Source organism: Dicentrarchus labrax, unplaced genomic scaffold, assembly GCF_905237075.1.
Source record: "Dicentrarchus labrax unplaced genomic scaffold, dlabrax2021, whole genome shotgun sequence".
NCBI lineage: Eukaryota > Metazoa > Chordata > Actinopteri > Moronidae > Dicentrarchus > Dicentrarchus labrax.
Window position 1 is genome coordinate 8358765 of NW_026136720.1, and position 17709 is coordinate 8376473.

The 17709-nt window shown below is 38.7% G+C and overlaps 1 protein-coding gene across 1 annotated transcript in view; it reads right to left on the bottom strand.

The window, feature by feature from the left end:
* The window catches only part of pdhx (pyruvate dehydrogenase complex component X), a 32349-nt gene extending 19622 nt beyond the window's left edge, over positions 1–12727 (bottom strand). The window contains exons 1-3 of the mRNA XM_051383582.1: positions 12403–12727; positions 8228–8311; positions 6006–6106 (exon numbers count right to left, since the gene is read on the bottom strand). Coding sequence (XP_051239542.1) covers positions 6006–6106; positions 8228–8311; positions 12403–12538 — 321 coding nt within the window. The 5' untranslated portion in view covers positions 12539–12727. The remainder of the gene's footprint in view (positions 1–6005; positions 6107–8227; positions 8312–12402) is intronic.
* Positions 12728–17709: the final 4982 nt, after the last annotated feature.

A 17709-nucleotide genomic window follows, 5' to 3' on the forward strand; every position in this document is an offset into this window, starting at 1 on the left:
TAAAATGTAAGATTTACCTAGTTGATTTAATAAATGCTAAAATAACTACTTTTGGTAGACATTTCTGTGGACTGCTCATGTAAAAAGCTAAACTAACCTATAGGTGCCATATACTGGCCAACACAACAAGAGTATGCCCCAGGTTGTCATATATCATATATTAATGACAAAAACACTCAAACCTTGAACAATAGGTCTGATGTGTGATTAACACAGAACTGCTATGGGAGGTGATGGATGGGAGTGGGTGTAAGGGCCTCTAAGGAAAATCTGGACTTCTGTACATTTCCACAGAGATTCTTCTTTTGTCCCAAAGGGATTTTTCCACATGGTAGAGACTAGAGACAAAATAACACTTAAGCAGCGCTGCGATACATGATATGTTTTTAGACAGATATCAATATATCTGTGTGTAACTGAAGAGGAAAACATATCCCTAAAGAAGACCCAAATGACAAAAAGACAGGATCCATAATACACTCCGTTTACTCATTGCAGTGCTCGCTCACACACACACACACACACACACACACACACACACACACACACACACACACACACACACACACACACACACACACACACACACACACACACACACACACACACAATCATTTAACAGCAGAACAGTCCTAGTGCATAGATAATCACCATAAGATAATGTATTATAATTCTGATTCCAGTTAATCAACAAAGTTTATCAAAAAATAATACAAGCCACCTACATAGATTTGCAGCTACCAAAAATGTGGTTTGGGTATTTTGTTTGCAATAACTGTGAGGAAATACATTTGCAACAGTCTAGAGTGACTAGCAGCGTAACAGAATTGTGCACTCACAAATTGGTTTGTGAATTTATGCTGTATGCTCAGTCCAGTTTGCGACTGCTACACCCCCGCCCCGCTCCCAGGGTCAACCTTCAACCAATCTCAAATATATTTTTATATATTTATTATTATATATTACATTTATTCAAACAAACATGGAACTGCAATAACATAAGAAGACTGTTGAGAAAGTGCATTTCTCACAAAAGTGGAAGTTTCGAAAACCCTGACCATCGAGACTCATCGCTTTAGAGGAAGTCACACACAACAACACGGCTACCATAGCAACTGGGTAGATCCTGACTGTACAATCACATTTAATATATATATCATGCATGTTGGGTAGTTGCATAAACAGCAGCTTAAAACACTGTAGTGGTGTGGGGCTCAACACTGCCATCAAATGGTTACAGAACACTCTGAAACCAATGGGGAGTGTAAATTATGCTCACACTGTGTTTTTGCAATGGTTCAAATATTGTCTGTAAGCCAAAGTTGGTTTTAATTATGCTCAAGGAGGTGCTGCTGTAAAAAGCCAGAAGCAAAATCCCTTCTTCACGGTGAACTCATTGAATTAGAAGAAACATTTAATCTTCACAGCCTTTCTGTACTCATGCCTGGAATGGTACACTTGTGAAACTGTTTTGATAAACATGACTGAAGAGTCTTGAGCCTTTTCTATGGCAACACTCTCACTGTGAGAAATCTAACAGATCTCAGATAGAGCTCTCACCTCTCCAGAAGCCATCAGCTAGGCTAATGATTTTACATTAAAGTCACACACCATTTATGAGGTTTAACCTATTTATTGCCAAACGGTATTCTTAAGATGAACTGCAGGTCGAGCAAAGTTCAGTTATGGAAGCTGATGAAACCAGGGAGTTATATGATACAGAAAAGAATTATGTGGGAAGCTTTGTGGAGAAAAACACAGAAGCCATCAGATCCTGCAAGAACAGGCAAGTAATATCACTCCCACTGATTATAATGTCGACACTTCATCAGAAGAATATGTCCAGAACCTCCACAGATACAGACCAGATAGCATCTGAGATTATCAAAGATCAAAAATAATTGAAGAGCTAAACAAGCTCTGAAAACAAAATCTGTTGCCAGTTTGTAATGTTTCCAGTCAGGATGTGTTCTATCAATCCTCTGTAAAAGTTAACTTTCTTAAGGTTCATTAGGAAATACAGTTGTTTCTGCACTGCAAAAATGTAATGTCAAGAGAGTACAAAAAGTCTTGTTTCTGGGAAATGAGTCTTGTTTTTATAAATATATATGTCTATTGAAATTTGTACGACTTAGAAATTCTTTCATGCTCCAGAATAGCTTTTTGTTTTTTAATAAATTTCCTATTATTTAATTTCTATTTTTGTATTAATTCAGGCTAAGTTGGGGTCAGAGCTCCGATGAAAGCAGTACAATCATATATCTACTCTAATACATTACCAACAACCATAAATGTAATCACAAATAATTCATCTTTCAATTTAATGAGTATTATTTCTCCATGTATTAACTGCTTGCTTTATATTGGATTTACAACTCGTAAAATCCAAAAAGGGCGGAATTGCTTTCTAGCTTTGAGCGATGGGTCTCGGTTGCCATATTTCAGGTGACTGAAACTTTGTTGCAGTATCGCAGGGCAGTTTCTGGCTGTTGCAATCTACTTACTACAAATGTTGCAAGTAGTGAGCTGCTGTGTGTGTTAAAGTGTTGGACTACGTATAATCGACAGAGCTTCCAGGTTTGTGAAGTTAGGCCAACGCGGAAGTGTCTTAAACCTGCTTTCTATGTAATGGCCAGCAGGGGCAGCTCCAATGGCTGCAATACAAAATACCATGCTGTCTTACAGAGAAATGATCAGACTTCCCACTTGATTTATTAGCTCAGTAAACAGCTTCCCAATGAGTTTATGCTCTCAATCTCTAGTTATGACTGTGATATATTTCAGACAAGTTTATGGTTATCAAGAAGTTTTAGTTATTTGTTTAATTTAATTAATTTGATTTAATGAAGAAAACTCAAGTGTATTATGAATTCTTGAGAAAGTGTGACTAATTATTTACTATTACTAATTTTGTGCATGACTTAATGTCTGTTGAAAACAATGACAAGTTGTTTTTCTTCCGATTGTATTTGTCTGTTAAGTTAATGAGATTAGCTTGTTTGTGTGTTGTGTTTATGTGGTTACAGTGTGTATGATAGTGTGAGTGGTAGCCGATGGCCGATGCTTGTGCTGGTGCTCATGGAGATCCTAATAAACAAACAAACAACAAACTTAGCTTCAACAGTTATAAACATCCTTTTAACTTTAACAGCTTGTTGGTTGCAGTACCTGTAAAGCTTGTGATGTAGATTCCACAAAGCTTGATTATTTCAGGATTGTCAGTCAGTTGTTACAGATGGCATCAGATCATGGTCAGTGTACAGTGGAAGGTACTGATTTGGCTAAGCACACATCAACCCCTGATTGTATAGTGTGTGACTAGGGTTATTTGTAAAAAGGAAGATAGACTTAAAAATGTATATAAACAGGAAAGAAGACAGAGAGAGAGAGAGCTTGCTTGCTGGCTTAGGGAGCTAGACAAGGTTTGTCTCTGATCAACAGAGTGTGACAGATATCACAAAAAGAAGATTGCAGCCACATCCTTTGTCTTAGCAACAACAGACTGCCAGTCCAATGTAATCTCACACATAAAAACACAAAGACACAATTCAAGCTTCAACTCCCGAGTCGACTCATTCCTTGTGAGCATAATGTTTGTTCAGCTTGCTAAGCACATAACCGTGACATTCTGGGTTTAAACTGTCAAGAAACCTTTATCACAGGTCATTTCTCTTTTTTTCATCCCATTACTCTCTGCTTGTTTTCTCTGAAGGTTAGATGCCATAAAACACCTCAGTCATAGTCACTTTTCCCCAGTGCACTACTGGTCTTTCTTGGGGGTAGTAGGGAGTGTAAACTAAATCAACTCAGCCGTTATGGCCAAAAGTCTACTCTCATATTGAAATGATTTAGAAGAAATTCTGGAGCGGACAAAAGACACAGGCTTTTCATCCATTTTGACCAAAGAATGCTGTGGGGTTAGAGAGTGATTTATACTAACAATTGATAAATTGATCCCTTGGATGACAGTGTGAGGAGATGAAGAGAAGGGGGGCGGGGGGTGATAAATGGGAAACTGACAAGTTAGCACTGCAGAATGTGTTGGATATCCTCATCAACTGATCATCTAGTATTCATACATCTATCAGTCCTTTCTGTCATGTAGTTACATTACTTACAAACTCATCCACAATCAGCTACCTTCTGATGTACCTACCAGTCCATTTTTAGACCAGTATTCTCCATTTCTAGTTTAGTTTCAAGCTTAGTAGCATTCATCTTTACATACACTAAATCTGAACACGGAGGGGAGCTATGTGCGTCTACATTTGCAAACAAATGCTTATCATTTCCTATAGGCTGTATGATTGATTGTACCCAGGGCAGATTTTCAGATTGAAGCCCTCTGAGCAACGCAGTAAGAGTATGATGAGATACAGTAATCTTTGTTCATGGTGCTGGTTCTCCTACCCCCCAGCCTCCACATCCCGACATGAGCTGGATCTATCCCCTCTTCTCTCAGCCCCACAAGAGTCTTGGTTGGAAATTGGCAGTGGGGCATAGCAGTACTTGACCCCCATAAATAACCCCTGTGGAGTACAGGAAGTCCCACGTCTACTGCAGCCTGTCCAGGCATTTGGCCACAGGCTGGTAATTACGGTAGCCTCTAAATTAGAAACCTACTTGAGCCTAGGAGAGCCACAATTACACCACTAAGGGCTAATGCACTTTGACCCAGACAAAGTAGATGCCACATTGGCCATGCCATGTAAGGGGAGTGTACAAATCTTTGAAATATTGCCACTAGCTGCTGTTTTTCTTATTAATCATACACACACTCTCTATCTTGCACAGAGAGAGCGAGAGAGAGAGCCAGGGGGCTTATCTAATGCAGTCCATCTTTCTCTGCCAGCTTCAGCTCTAAAAGCCCCTACCCCCAATTCTTGGGTGGTTGCTATGGAAACTACCTCATCCCCACAGTGGCAAAGACAAGGATGGAGTAAGGGAATGTGAAAAAATGGAAGCAAGTGAAAGGCAGGGGAAAAAAAGAGATATACGCCTGTGGTTTATAAATGACACTCATGCCTTCAATAATTAATTGATTCATTTAGATTAATTTCTATCTTTGTGTCTGTTCATGTAAGAAAAGAGTGTGTATTGTTCATGAACAACGCATCTGTGTGTTGGTGCAGACTAGCTGGTTTTTGTTAAGGTTGCACAAACAGACATATCACCTAATTAAAGTTCCTGCTCTACTCGGCCTTCACCAGAACATGAGCATGTCCAAAATTACATGGCCAGAGAACATGTCGTGTTATTAGACAAGGCAGTCTCTGTGACATGGAGCAAGGGTTTGTGCTTTAGTGCCTGCTGAAAAAAAAACCCTCACCATCACTCCTCGCTTTTTAAAATAGGCAAACTAAAAAAAGTGAACTTGAATCTTGCTTGAATTGCTTGGAAATAACGATTTCCATTCCCTCCCACTTCACACACTTTATTCAGATCTCTCGCGGATCAGTCAGAAAGCAAAATAAGATTAAACATCTTTCTGTTCAGAGGGACGAACATGTGGTGGAGTGCTGATGAAAGACAACTGATCGCTCCGTCTTTGGCAGCCTATTAAAAATTAAAATGACAAACAGCGCGGGGGAGACGAAGAAGAGACATATTTATCACTGAAGACACCTCGTCAAAGCTTGGCTGTCACTGTATAGGGACAGCAGATTTAACAAACGCAGCCAATTAGCTCAGGCAACGATGGTTAACTCATTAAAAATAAATATTAAGGGCTGGATTCTATGTGAATATAAACCAATTTAAAAAACATAATCAGAACTACTGTGAACAGCTGAATTGACATAGTTTGGAGGGATAACACCAAAAGAAGTGAATGCAATTTAAAATCTTGGTGCTGTCACACTTAAATGCACAGCTTTTAATTCTCAACACACCACTTAAACGAACCAAAGCTATACTCAAGGCTTGACTACACCTGTAATTTGCAGATAAATTCCCATATCTGTTCATGTTCTGCATTAAAGGATTATTTGTGTTTCCTCACTCACCAATATCTTTGCCATGACGCCGTCGTCATTAGATTCCAAGGTAACAACAGCCTTGTCGGTCTCGATCTCACAAAGGGCATCACCTGCTGCTACCGCCTCACCTGTAAAAGTAAAGAAACACATCCAGAAACCTTAATATAAAATAGGCTTTCATTTGGCGTGTTAAGCACCTACTTCCCAAACAATCTTATCATTAAAAAAGGGGTTTCTGACCTTAGTTTTAGTGCAAATTATTCATTTTAGCTGTGATTAAAAAGGCATGAATCATGATCATTAGGAGCGACTTCAAACAACTGCTCTTTCACAGGGGCACACACCGAGAACAAATTAGTTGCCATAAAAATGAAAGATTCCCATTGAAGGGACAAAAAGGTTGTGCGGGAAAATATCTGCTTCAGCTTTGGCCTGCATATCAAATGAAGAGCCTAATCAATGTTTCATGGGAAAGAATGTGAGATACGGAAACGCAGCATGTCTGATAGAAGGGGAGATCTTTGCCTATCCTTAGACTCCCAGTACATTCCCACTGGTCCACCCAATGAGAAAGCTGGAATATATTAGCATCTGCTTAGCAATGAAAGAGGATGGTTCGGTTCTTCCATGCTCATATATCCAATTTGAGCAATACCTTTTTCTGCAATAACTCATTTGTCTTATTGGACAAAAAGGAGAGTAGAAGACCAGTGTTGTCAGTTCATTAGTGCAGCTCATTTGCGCAGCTCATTTGCACAAGAATGCCTGTTAGAAATCAATAGTTAAATGTTGGAGTTAAAGAATGCTTTGGTTACATTGTAGCCTGCAGCTAAATTCTGCTAATTTCTAGCCTTTAGCATTTGCACTATTTCATTGGAGAGAGTCAAGAGGAGCACAGTATGATTGAATCGTCTTTGTGACTTATGTCCATGTGCTAAGATTTGAGGACGAGGTAAGGTATATGAGATAAGGGTCAAGGGTTTAACAGATCTGACATCTGGTCACATTTCTATCGAAAAATGCTATATGAGGGGTACGTCACCTGGTCATGTAGCAAAGAGTAGGGAAATCAAGGACAACACTATGACAAAAGGCACAAAGATGTCTTGTAAAACCTCAAATTACTACTCAAATTGAAAAAGATGTGAGTTTGTAGGCCATGTTTAAGGTAGAGAGATGTGTGGGAGGAAAAAAGGAGGAACAGGGTGGGTCAAGGGAATAGCAGATTGGGGATGGGTGAGGGGAAGGTTGAAAGAGCAGAGGGAGTATTGACGTTGGAAGCCCCTGAGAGCAAGCAGTGGTGGAGTTAAGATTGGATTCGTATGAGGCTTTAACACCGTATGACCCCAGGGGGTAGGTGTGATGTGCAATATTAAAGATTAAACAGGCGACCCAGAGCCTTTTCACCTCTGCTCTACTAGAAAGGCAACGGACATAACAGCACAAGAATTCTTATATTATACGGATACGAAGGCCAGAGCTACGTTAACACACATTACCTGCTCATATAAATCTACTAAAATGCTAATATTGTTTTGATGTTTTTGAAAAAAACAAACAAACAAAAAAAAACAGCTTATTTTACCATTCCATTTTAATTTTATGTTATATTCAGGAATTTAGGAATTTAGCTATAAAATAGGTGGTTTTCCACACTACAAATCCCATTATCATCACAAGTGCTTTTTGTCAGCTATAGAGATGAATTTAGGCGTATAAAGTAGAAACCCGGATGTGAGAATTTATCTTTCCCCTCTTTCCCCTTCTCGCTTACACACACGTACATATCTCACCCCAAGTCACAGAAGCACATGGCAACACAGCGGAGCAGCCAATCAGAATTCAGTATGCTGCTTCGTGATAAATGAGAGTGCGGCTGAGGCGCCTGGCTGAGCAGAGTTGCTAAGCAGTGATGAATAGTGACTGCTGTGTTTCTTTGAGCCAATTAGCCACCAGAGGCCCTCAGGTGCTTCAGCGCTCAGGCCTCCGCCTTACAGAGCAAAATGACATCATCATGTAAATGATGAGTGCAACCGTTGGTCCATGGTTGTCGGATAAATTTGGCTTTTAAATCTGATGAGCACAGATGCAGAGGGTGTTACAATGAGAATTACATACATTTGGACCAACCTGCTTTAACTCTTCTGACTACCCTGATACACAGTAAACTGCTTAATCAGGTTAGTGAGAAGAAGTCAAGCAAAGTGCGATAACATGATCTGGGAAATGAAGTCGTGTGTTTCTTTTACCTTCCTTCTTCAGCCATTTGATTATGTTTCCCTCCTCCATGGTGGGGGAGAGTGCAGGCATTTGCACTTTGACTGCGCTGACACCTGCAGGATAGAAAGAGAATAAGACTATTTAGAGCAGGAGGCTTACAACTAAAGCAGAAATATTTCCATAACAATCATATTCAGAACCTTCCTACAGGCATCAACTCAGCTATGTGAATGTCAAAATAAATGACACGCCCAGAGGTAGCAGTGTTTGGCTGCAACAAGGCCTCAGGGGGTGCAATATGTTCAACTGTGCTTGGAAGAGACGGTGCCACTCTGACAGAAGAAGGCTGGCAGGTCACTTATGTAATTTTTATCCTGGTTGACACTGCACCAGAGGCTGCAGAGGCACTTGTACTCTCGCAAGACTTTGAGCTACTGTCACTAGCTGCAGTCACTCAGAAGGCCAGGGTTCGACTGGCTCACAGCAATGTGTTGGACTCTGGGTCTCTAGCCTGCCAGAGGAAAGCACAAATGCAAACTGCAGGGGCATCACTGTTTTACTACAACTAGCCTGCAGTGCTGCAGATAGAACAGTGAGGCTTATTGCTAAGACGTGGAAGAACTGAAGAGGAACACCCCTTTATGTCATGTATTCTATATGTTCAGTTAACTGCTCACATTTGTGCAGGCATTTATGGTGTACAGAAAGAGAAAGTGACATAAATACAATGCATAAGAGTCGGAAAAAGTAAACACATGAGGCAGAGGAAAGGGTACTGAGATGTGGCAGGGTTTAGGACTAGTCAATATTGTTTGAGCCTTTTTATCAAATCAAATAGACTTTATAAGACCATATCCTTGAGATCAGATGCTGCTCCCACAGGCAGAGAGTTCTTAAATATTTTCCATAAGAACTAAATTAAATTATAAGAATAAAGATCAAAAAAGATCAAAAGCAATTTTGAGTAACTTGTGCAAGTGCAAATTAGTATTAATCAGTACCATACATGAAGAATAAAACATTCTGAAAAGTGAATTATATGTACTGAAACATAACACTTTATCTAGGCTATCTGAAATAAAAAGTTTTTAAAAAAAAGTAAAAAATGAAGACTGCATATATTGACATCTGTCGAAGGAAGGTTTTGAAAGACCCATTTTATTTTCTAGATATGCTTATATGATTCATATTATTTTCAGAACTAAGAGATATTAATTTCAGCATAAGTATACTGAAACAAATAAAGGCTTATGAGTATGAGACAAGAATGAGACAAGAATGCCCCAACTACAACACATCAAAGTAAAGTATGTGAAGGAAGCAATGACTGAGAGTTTTCTTTCTTAAATTAGGTCTTTAAGAGGCCATGTTAGGTTTTATGCCTTTGCTTCCTGTCAGTAAACCAATCTTGCCATACAAGTTTACAGATCTTGTGTGGTCTGTGGCTATGTTGTGTGCTGCTGCCATCTGCTGGATTGCTGGTAATGTCACAAAACTTGTGTGTGTTTGGAAGACTAACATCCAATAGCATCAACGTTTTGTTACTTATTTTTTCACATTTTCTTTCAGGCTCTGAAAAATTAAGAATGTGTTATAAATTAATAACATGTTAAATGTTTATTGCATGTCAAATCAAAAAGCAGTTAACATGTAAATAAAAAAATATTCAGACGTAGCATGAATCATTACTCTCTGTTTTTGAGTGTATGCATAACATTATGTCACAGAAGTGCATGCTTTCATAAGGAATAGACCTTTATTGCCCTGCAGACATTCTGACACATCACAGCAAGACGTACAATTAATAAATGAATGATAGCTGCATTCCATTTAGGTTTGCCAGTTCCAGAAACCTGGAATCGTTCATGCTTGCACAGTTTGGAATGAAGCCATCATTAATGTGGTTAGTTAACCTCTGCTTTTCCTGCTGAGACACATCAAACTGCAGTACTAACTTCCCTCAACTCTTTATCTGTTCCTATTAGTGGTGGTAAATACCGGCTACTTTTTCCAGACTGATCTTCCTCCCAAACTGAAGCAATAAACTATGACACTATAAACAGTGATTTCAAGATGATGTCCTATATTTTCAATACAATAATCTACTAACACAGTAGTGTTAGTCTGTATTTTTTTTTTAAATGACAATAATACAGTAGAATTCAATACTGAACCAACAAATGTAAACGATTCAATTCAATTTTCATACCATGCACAGTATTTCTATCATCTCCCAACCCTGACTGTATCCATTTGCCATTTGTATCCACACATTTTATTATAATGCAGTAGTGAAATACAGTTAACAAGACCACAGAAGATAACAGGAGGAAGGACAAAATGACCTATTTGAACCCCATCAACATTATCCATCTCGATTATGTTGCACATTACTAACTATGCCAATATTCCAGATAAGATTATAATAGTTTGACCACTGGATTCAATAGGGCTTTAACTTAAAAGCACAGGCATTGATACGATTAATTAATAATGGCTTCTATTGAGCTGCTTTCAGGGACCTATTATTGTGCATGTTAGCTCACTTTTACATCGTACTGGGACATTTAAATTAGGGGTGCATGATAATTATCGGGCCGATAACAGGAAATGATTACGTCATACCGATAAGTCCGATATCATGACGAATAGCCCCGATAACATATATCATTTTGTCAGCACAGCAGTGCCCCGCTCTCACTATGAGACCTGAATGCCCCGCAGTGAATGATGCGTTCAAGTGACGTTGGCATAATCAGAAAAACTCTTTCTGACTGTGAAAATTCAAGAATACCCCCTCATGTCGAAAAGAACTCGTTAACTCTTGGTAGTTGCTGACTTGAATTGATATCCACAGTATTTTTCCACATGTTACACATAAACAATAGAAACATGAACTTAAAATGGCCGAAATAACGACTAGCAAACGTGGGAACAGGGAATTTCCGTCAAACCGTGAATGCATGGCGTCGATTGTGTGGGACTTTTTCAAAGTTTCTGAAGAAGACAGGTCGCTTGTTATTTGTAACAAATGTTCCAAGCAAGTTCCACGAGGAGGTAAAAGTAGCACGAGCTTCAATACGTCAAACCTGATAAGTCACCTGAAACTTAAGCCATCACTTCGGTGGAGCCTCTCTCTCTCTCTCTCTCTCAATTCAACTCAAATCAGCTTTATTGACATGAATGTAAAACAACAATATTGCCAAAGCTACAAATAAATTACATAAGAACAATTTCATACATTTCATTAAGTAAGTAAATAAAACTCTCGCTCTCTCTCTGTCTCGATAAAACAACTGAACCTCCTTTACTTTAGTGAAAAGGTGTTCATTTGAATGGAACCATAAGCCAAACTCATTTAAACTTAATTTTTTTGTTGGAATGCACTTTTTCAGTCTAACTTGTGTCAGTGCATTATGCACATTTTATTTATTGTTACTGAGGAATGCACTTTTTCAGATTCTGTTTGTATAGAAACGTTCGAATCTAACTTGTGTCAGTGCATCAATTTTCTATATATATTTATTTTTTTGAACTTCTGGAATGCACTCTTTCAGTTTGCATGTATTTGCATCAGTTCAAGGGGCCTTTATTTTTTTTGAGAGGCTTGCCAATAGTTTGGAAAAAATAAACAGGCCTATCTCCATTTAAAGAGCGTGTTTGTTCATAGTATTAATGTCATGATCTTAGGCCATGATCATATATATATGTATATGTATATGTATATGTGTGTGTGTGTTATCGGTTATCGGTATCGGCCTTTAGGAGCTGGAAGTTCTCGGTTATCGGTATCGGTTTTTTTTTAAAAAAAGTCATGTGCATCCCTAATTCAAATAGATTTTTTTTCTTTTACTAACATGTGATTTGCTACTATGACAAGTCAAAATGTCTGCTGTGAAAAAGGCTCTTCAGTTCTGGAAATGTGAGAAACCACAGGCGGGATAAAATCATCGCTGTTATAAAGGGAACACCATGCAATTCCCAGTCATTCATAGACCCCGCTATCCTGTAAACCGAAAAGTTAAACCCCTGACTCTTCAGGCTTCCATTCAACGCCACTGTTAATAGTTTTAACGGTATGAAAAACGATAACAAAGTGACCTATTTACACGGTGAAGTGTAGGAAAGGATGATAGCAAATGTCAGCGGCTAGCAGCAGAGACAAGGACAAACGCTATCCGTCTGTTACACTGTCAACACTTACCGAGGAACCATGGCGACTGGAAGAAGTGTCTCACATGCTCCTGCCATGGTTGTGTGGCCCATAAACATTTATTCACTTGAGATAATTTGAGGCCAAATAAAATCCCTTGACGACCCAGACGCAAGGAGGCCGCCATGTTGTCGTCCTCCGTCCGTGAGACGCGTCCATGCAAAGTGCCTGAAGGATGGCATCGATTTAAGATTGGAATTAGTCTTGTGAGAAGTATCAGCTGCAGCTAAATTTTAAGCATGTCTGGTGATTTGTGAGCTATTTAACTTGTATGGAAAATGTTTTATTGGTTTATTTAGAGATAAATGAGCGGGCTAAAAAGAAGTAAGCCTTTTGGGTCCTTCGACGCCCTATGTACTGTTGTTCTGCTGTGTTGAAGCGGTCGCCATCCGCAGTGCTCAGTGATATACTGACCTCTGCTGGTAAATATGTTCAAAGGCTCCTGTACAAAGTAGTTCTGTGTTTAAAACTTGAACATGGAATTGTATTGTTGGACATTATATGGGCTGATTAAATTAAACTACGAATAAAGACTGTATAATGTTCAAATGATGTCAGTAACATATATTATCTGACAATATAATATTATGTAGACACCTGGTAATTCATCTGTAGATTACTACAAAACGTGAATTAGAAATATAGAGATTAAAGTCTGTAATTTAAGATATGTAATCCATATAATTGTCACATGAAGATAGTAGTCTCAAATATTATACACTGATGTCCTTTTTGTTGATTTTTAAGAGCAAACATGATCTTTTTTAAATTCTTGCTGACCAAACAAGTCTTGTGATAGTTTAACTTCACCTGTTTTATGGTTGTTGGTGTGTCATTGCCAGAATGATTGTATGTAAAATTCTGATTTTATATATAAACACAAAGAACAATCTGTCTGACTCTATTAACACAACAACATGTTAATACTGAGTCATTTGGGTGTAGCATGAATCATTCCTGTCTCTCTGTATCTCTGTATCTCTCTCTCTCTCTCTCTCTCTCTCTCTCTCTCTCTCTCTCTCTCTCTCTCTCTCTCTCTCTCTCACTCTGTGTGTGTGTGTGTGTGTGTGTGTGTGTGTGTGTGTGTGTGTGTGTGTGTGTGCCTAACATTTGTCACAGAAGTGCACTGCTTTCACAAGTAATAGATCATTTCCTCCTGCAGATATTCTGACCTGTCATAGCACGGAAAGCATAGGTTAATTAATAACAAGAATGATGGCTGCATTTCATTTAGATTTGTCAGTCCAAGAAACCTGTTATTGCGCATGCTTGCTTACTTATAAATATAGTTTGGAATGGAGCCATCATTAATGTGATTAGTTACACTGACACACAGACACATCAAAGTGCAGTAAAAAAGAAAAAAAGCTCTGTTGACCACAAAAAATATATTATTGCAGCCTATTATCGGTCCAATATTTATAAATAAATGCCACATTTTAAAGAAACCCTTTTGAATGATCCTTTAGTTTCTTCCAACAACCAATAAATCCAGCCCTGAACTCTTTACCTTTAACATATCAGGTTTTGCATTGTTCCCATGAAAGACCACGGTTTTGTGACAATGTGTGTGCAAACAAGGAAATATTTGGGTGAGTTAATGCTCAAAAGTACATGTGGGAAACATGTTGATGTAAAGTCCGAAAATCTGAGCAGGAAATTGGCATCATAAAAACATATCTTTGCATCATCATGAATACTTCCTCGTGTCTTTGTCTCATCGAAAATGCAGAAAAGAAATCTCAATGCCATGTCTGAATTTAACAGAGTCCTATAATAACTTTAGTCCCTCCGAAATTGATAATCTTGTTGATAGTGCTGCAGGCTCACTACGAAGAACATTAGATTCTATCGCTCCTATAAAAAGGAAATTACTAAAACATAGGAAACTAGCACCGTGGTACAACCACCAAACCCGCCAATTAAAGCAAATAGCTAGGACATCTGAAAGGAAATGGCGGTCTTCCAAATTATCAGAATATCGCTCAATTTGGCAAGATAATCTTAAAACCTATAGAAAGGACCTCCATAATGCCAGAGGAGCCTATTATTCAGCACTAACAGAAGAAAATAAGAACAACCCTAGGTTCCTCTTCAGCACTGTAGCCAGGCTGACAGAGAGCCACAGCTCTATTGAGCCACATATCCCCATAACCTTAAGTAGCAACGACTTTATGAGCTTCTTTTATAATAAAATTATTACTATTAGAGAGAAAATTAATCACCAACTGCCATCAACAGTTATCAGTGGCTCTCCAAGTTCAGGAACTTTAACTAATGTAAACTTAGATATATATTTAGACTGTTTTTCTGCTATCGATCTTCATCAGTTAACTTCAGTAATTTCTACATCAAAGCCATCAACCTGTCTGTTGGATCCGATCCCAACTAGGCTGCTTAAATAAGTCGTACCCTTAATTGGCACTTCTTTACTGGATATGATTAATCTTTCTTTATTATCAGGATATGTACCACAGTCCTTTAAAGTAGCTGTAATTAAACCCCTTCTTAAAAAGCCCACTCTTGACCCAGGGGTTTTAGCCAACTATAGACCGATTTCTAACCTCCCCTTCCTCTCTAAGATTCTGGAGAAAGTGGTCGCCAAAGAGTTATGGGACTTTTTACATAACAATAATTTATTTGAGGATTTCAGTCAGGATTTAGAGTTCATCACAGCACAGAGACAGCTCTGGTTAAAGTTAATAAAGACCTTTTGATTGCTACAGACAATGGACTTGTCTCTGTACTTGTATTATTAGATCTTAGTGCTGCATTTGACACCATTGATCAGGATATTCTTTTACAGAGACTTGAGCATCAAATTTATTTATGAATAATAATATTCATCCTATCACAGACAGATGCAGAAAAACTAATCCATGCATTTGTTACTTCTAGGCTGGATTACTGCAACTCTTTATTATCAGGTTGCCCCAATAAGTCCATTAAAATGCTCCAATTAATTCAAAACGCTGCAGCACGAGTACTGACAGGAACTAGGAAAAGAGATCACATCTCTCCTGTACCCCTCTAGAACACTACGTTCTCTGAATGCTGGGCTACTTGTGGTTCCTATAGTCTCTAAAAGTAGAACAGGAGCCAGAGCCTTCAGTTACCAAGCTCCTCTCCTGTGGAACCAGCTTCCATTTGTGGTTCGGGAGGCAGACACCCTCACCACTTTCAAGAGTAGGCTTAAGACATTCCTCTTTGATAAAGCTTATAGTTAGGGCTGGATCAGGTGAGTGAATCATCCCTTAGTTATGCTGCTATAGGCCTAGACTATCGGAGGATTTCCCATGGTGCTCTGAGCTCCTCTTTTCCTCTCTCTTTCTGCACTCATTCATGTCCCATTAATGCATGTTACTAACTTCACTTCTTCCCCGGAGTTCTTGTGCTTTCTCGTCTCGCAGGTTCTTATCGATCCTCGTGGAGCCTCCTGCCATGGTCGTGCAAGATTGCCATTACCAATACAGTTTTTCCTTGCCCTTGTCGCCAAGTGCTTGCTCATGGTGGTACTGTTGGGTCTCTGTAAATAATGTTATAAGGAGTTCGGTCTAGACCTGCTCTATTTGAAAAGTGTCCTGAGATACCTTCTGTTGTGAATTGGCGCTATACAAATAAAATTGAATTGAACTGAAATTGAATTGAATTTCATTATTAATGTAAAGTGACTTCAGGTTTTGTGTCAAATTCTGCAAATGTGCGAAGAGTTTGATTCTTAACTGTTTTCACAAATATTACCAGATTTAAACTTTGAAAATTCTCTGAATTATACCCTCAATCATATGTTACTTCGTCTTTCATAAGACTATAAAGTTTCGTGTTATTAACAAGGCGGTGAGATGCAACGCAGTCCCCCCAAAAAGTAAAGCTGCATTAGTGACGCAGTTCTAATCTGTCCAGCTCACAGTTTGGGCTGAATGCCTCACAGGTCCATTTGAGTGTGAAGAGAAAATGATAAGGGGGCCTGATAAGCTGGGGCTGTGTATCTGCTGAGAGAACACAATAGCCCCACTGAGCAGTCACAGGACACAGACACAAAATCCCAGCTGGCTGTCTTTATGCCCATGCTAAGGCTATCTTTCATCACTTCCCTGTTCTTCCTCCAGCATCTATCTGATTGAATTAATGTTCTCCATTTTTAAATAATAAAATAGCCCTTGCATGGCTCATTCAAATCTGAAAATAATTTTCTGGCAATAAGAGATAAAGCACTTGGGCAGCCACCATTTCATCTGTGCAGTATAGTGTAACACACAGTGCAGAAGGCAAATATATATTTACCTGCATACACTGTTGTCATCTTCCCAGACAGTTGTCTACACTGGTGCTATTATAACAGTTGATATGCAAAAACCAACACTCACCACTAAAGTGAGACACGTGGATTAAATATCCCAGCTGCATTTTGTGTGCTTTTTCTTCCTTCCCAGATCTATTACAACCGGTCTGGGTGCATGTTTGCCCTTAGCCATTACTGTAGTTGTTCCGCTGGTTTAACGGTGCTTTCCCAAATATTCTGAGAAGAGTGCTCTTCAGCTTCACTCACTCACAGTTGATTCTCAAGGATTGTTGAAGGTATAGGCATCAGTGACTCACACACATAAATCCTCACATATATCATTATGCATATTAAAGGCTGATATCTCATTTGAATCAGATCCTCACACACTGGGGGTATGTAAAGGCTGGGTTTGCATTCACAGGACAGTGGTCTGTTAGGGAAATCAAACTCCCATCTCTTTGTGCTGCAGAGGTTAGATTTGCCTAACTGTTCACTTATCTTTACTTAGTTACATCAAACACTCACCCTCATATCAAAACTTACAGCATCCATGTTATTCAAATGTAAAGCTGGAGCCACATTTCAGTTGTTTCTCAGTACCTCTGAGGTTAGATAGAAAATAGCATTAGTTCATCTCTTTGTGTTATATTAATGTTCATGTACAATACATAAAGTCTTAATGGCATGGTAGTCAACTGCAATGAAACATCTGAGGTAAATAATACACAAATCCTATTCATATTGCTTTACCTCATTTGTCTGTGGCTGCTTAACAGTTGTACTTTGCTTCACATCTGTCAAACACTATGTCCTGCCATTATTTAAAGATTTAGAACTTACACAATAAGAATTAATTTACAAAAGGGAATCTTTGTTTTTTTTAACATGCATTAAATTGGCCGGAGCTGGTTTAAAAAAGTGTGATTGCTCCGTGTGAATAATGTCACATTGCAGAATCTAAACAATGGAATATAATGGATATGCACTTCATTTTGAATTAAATTGCTTGCTTC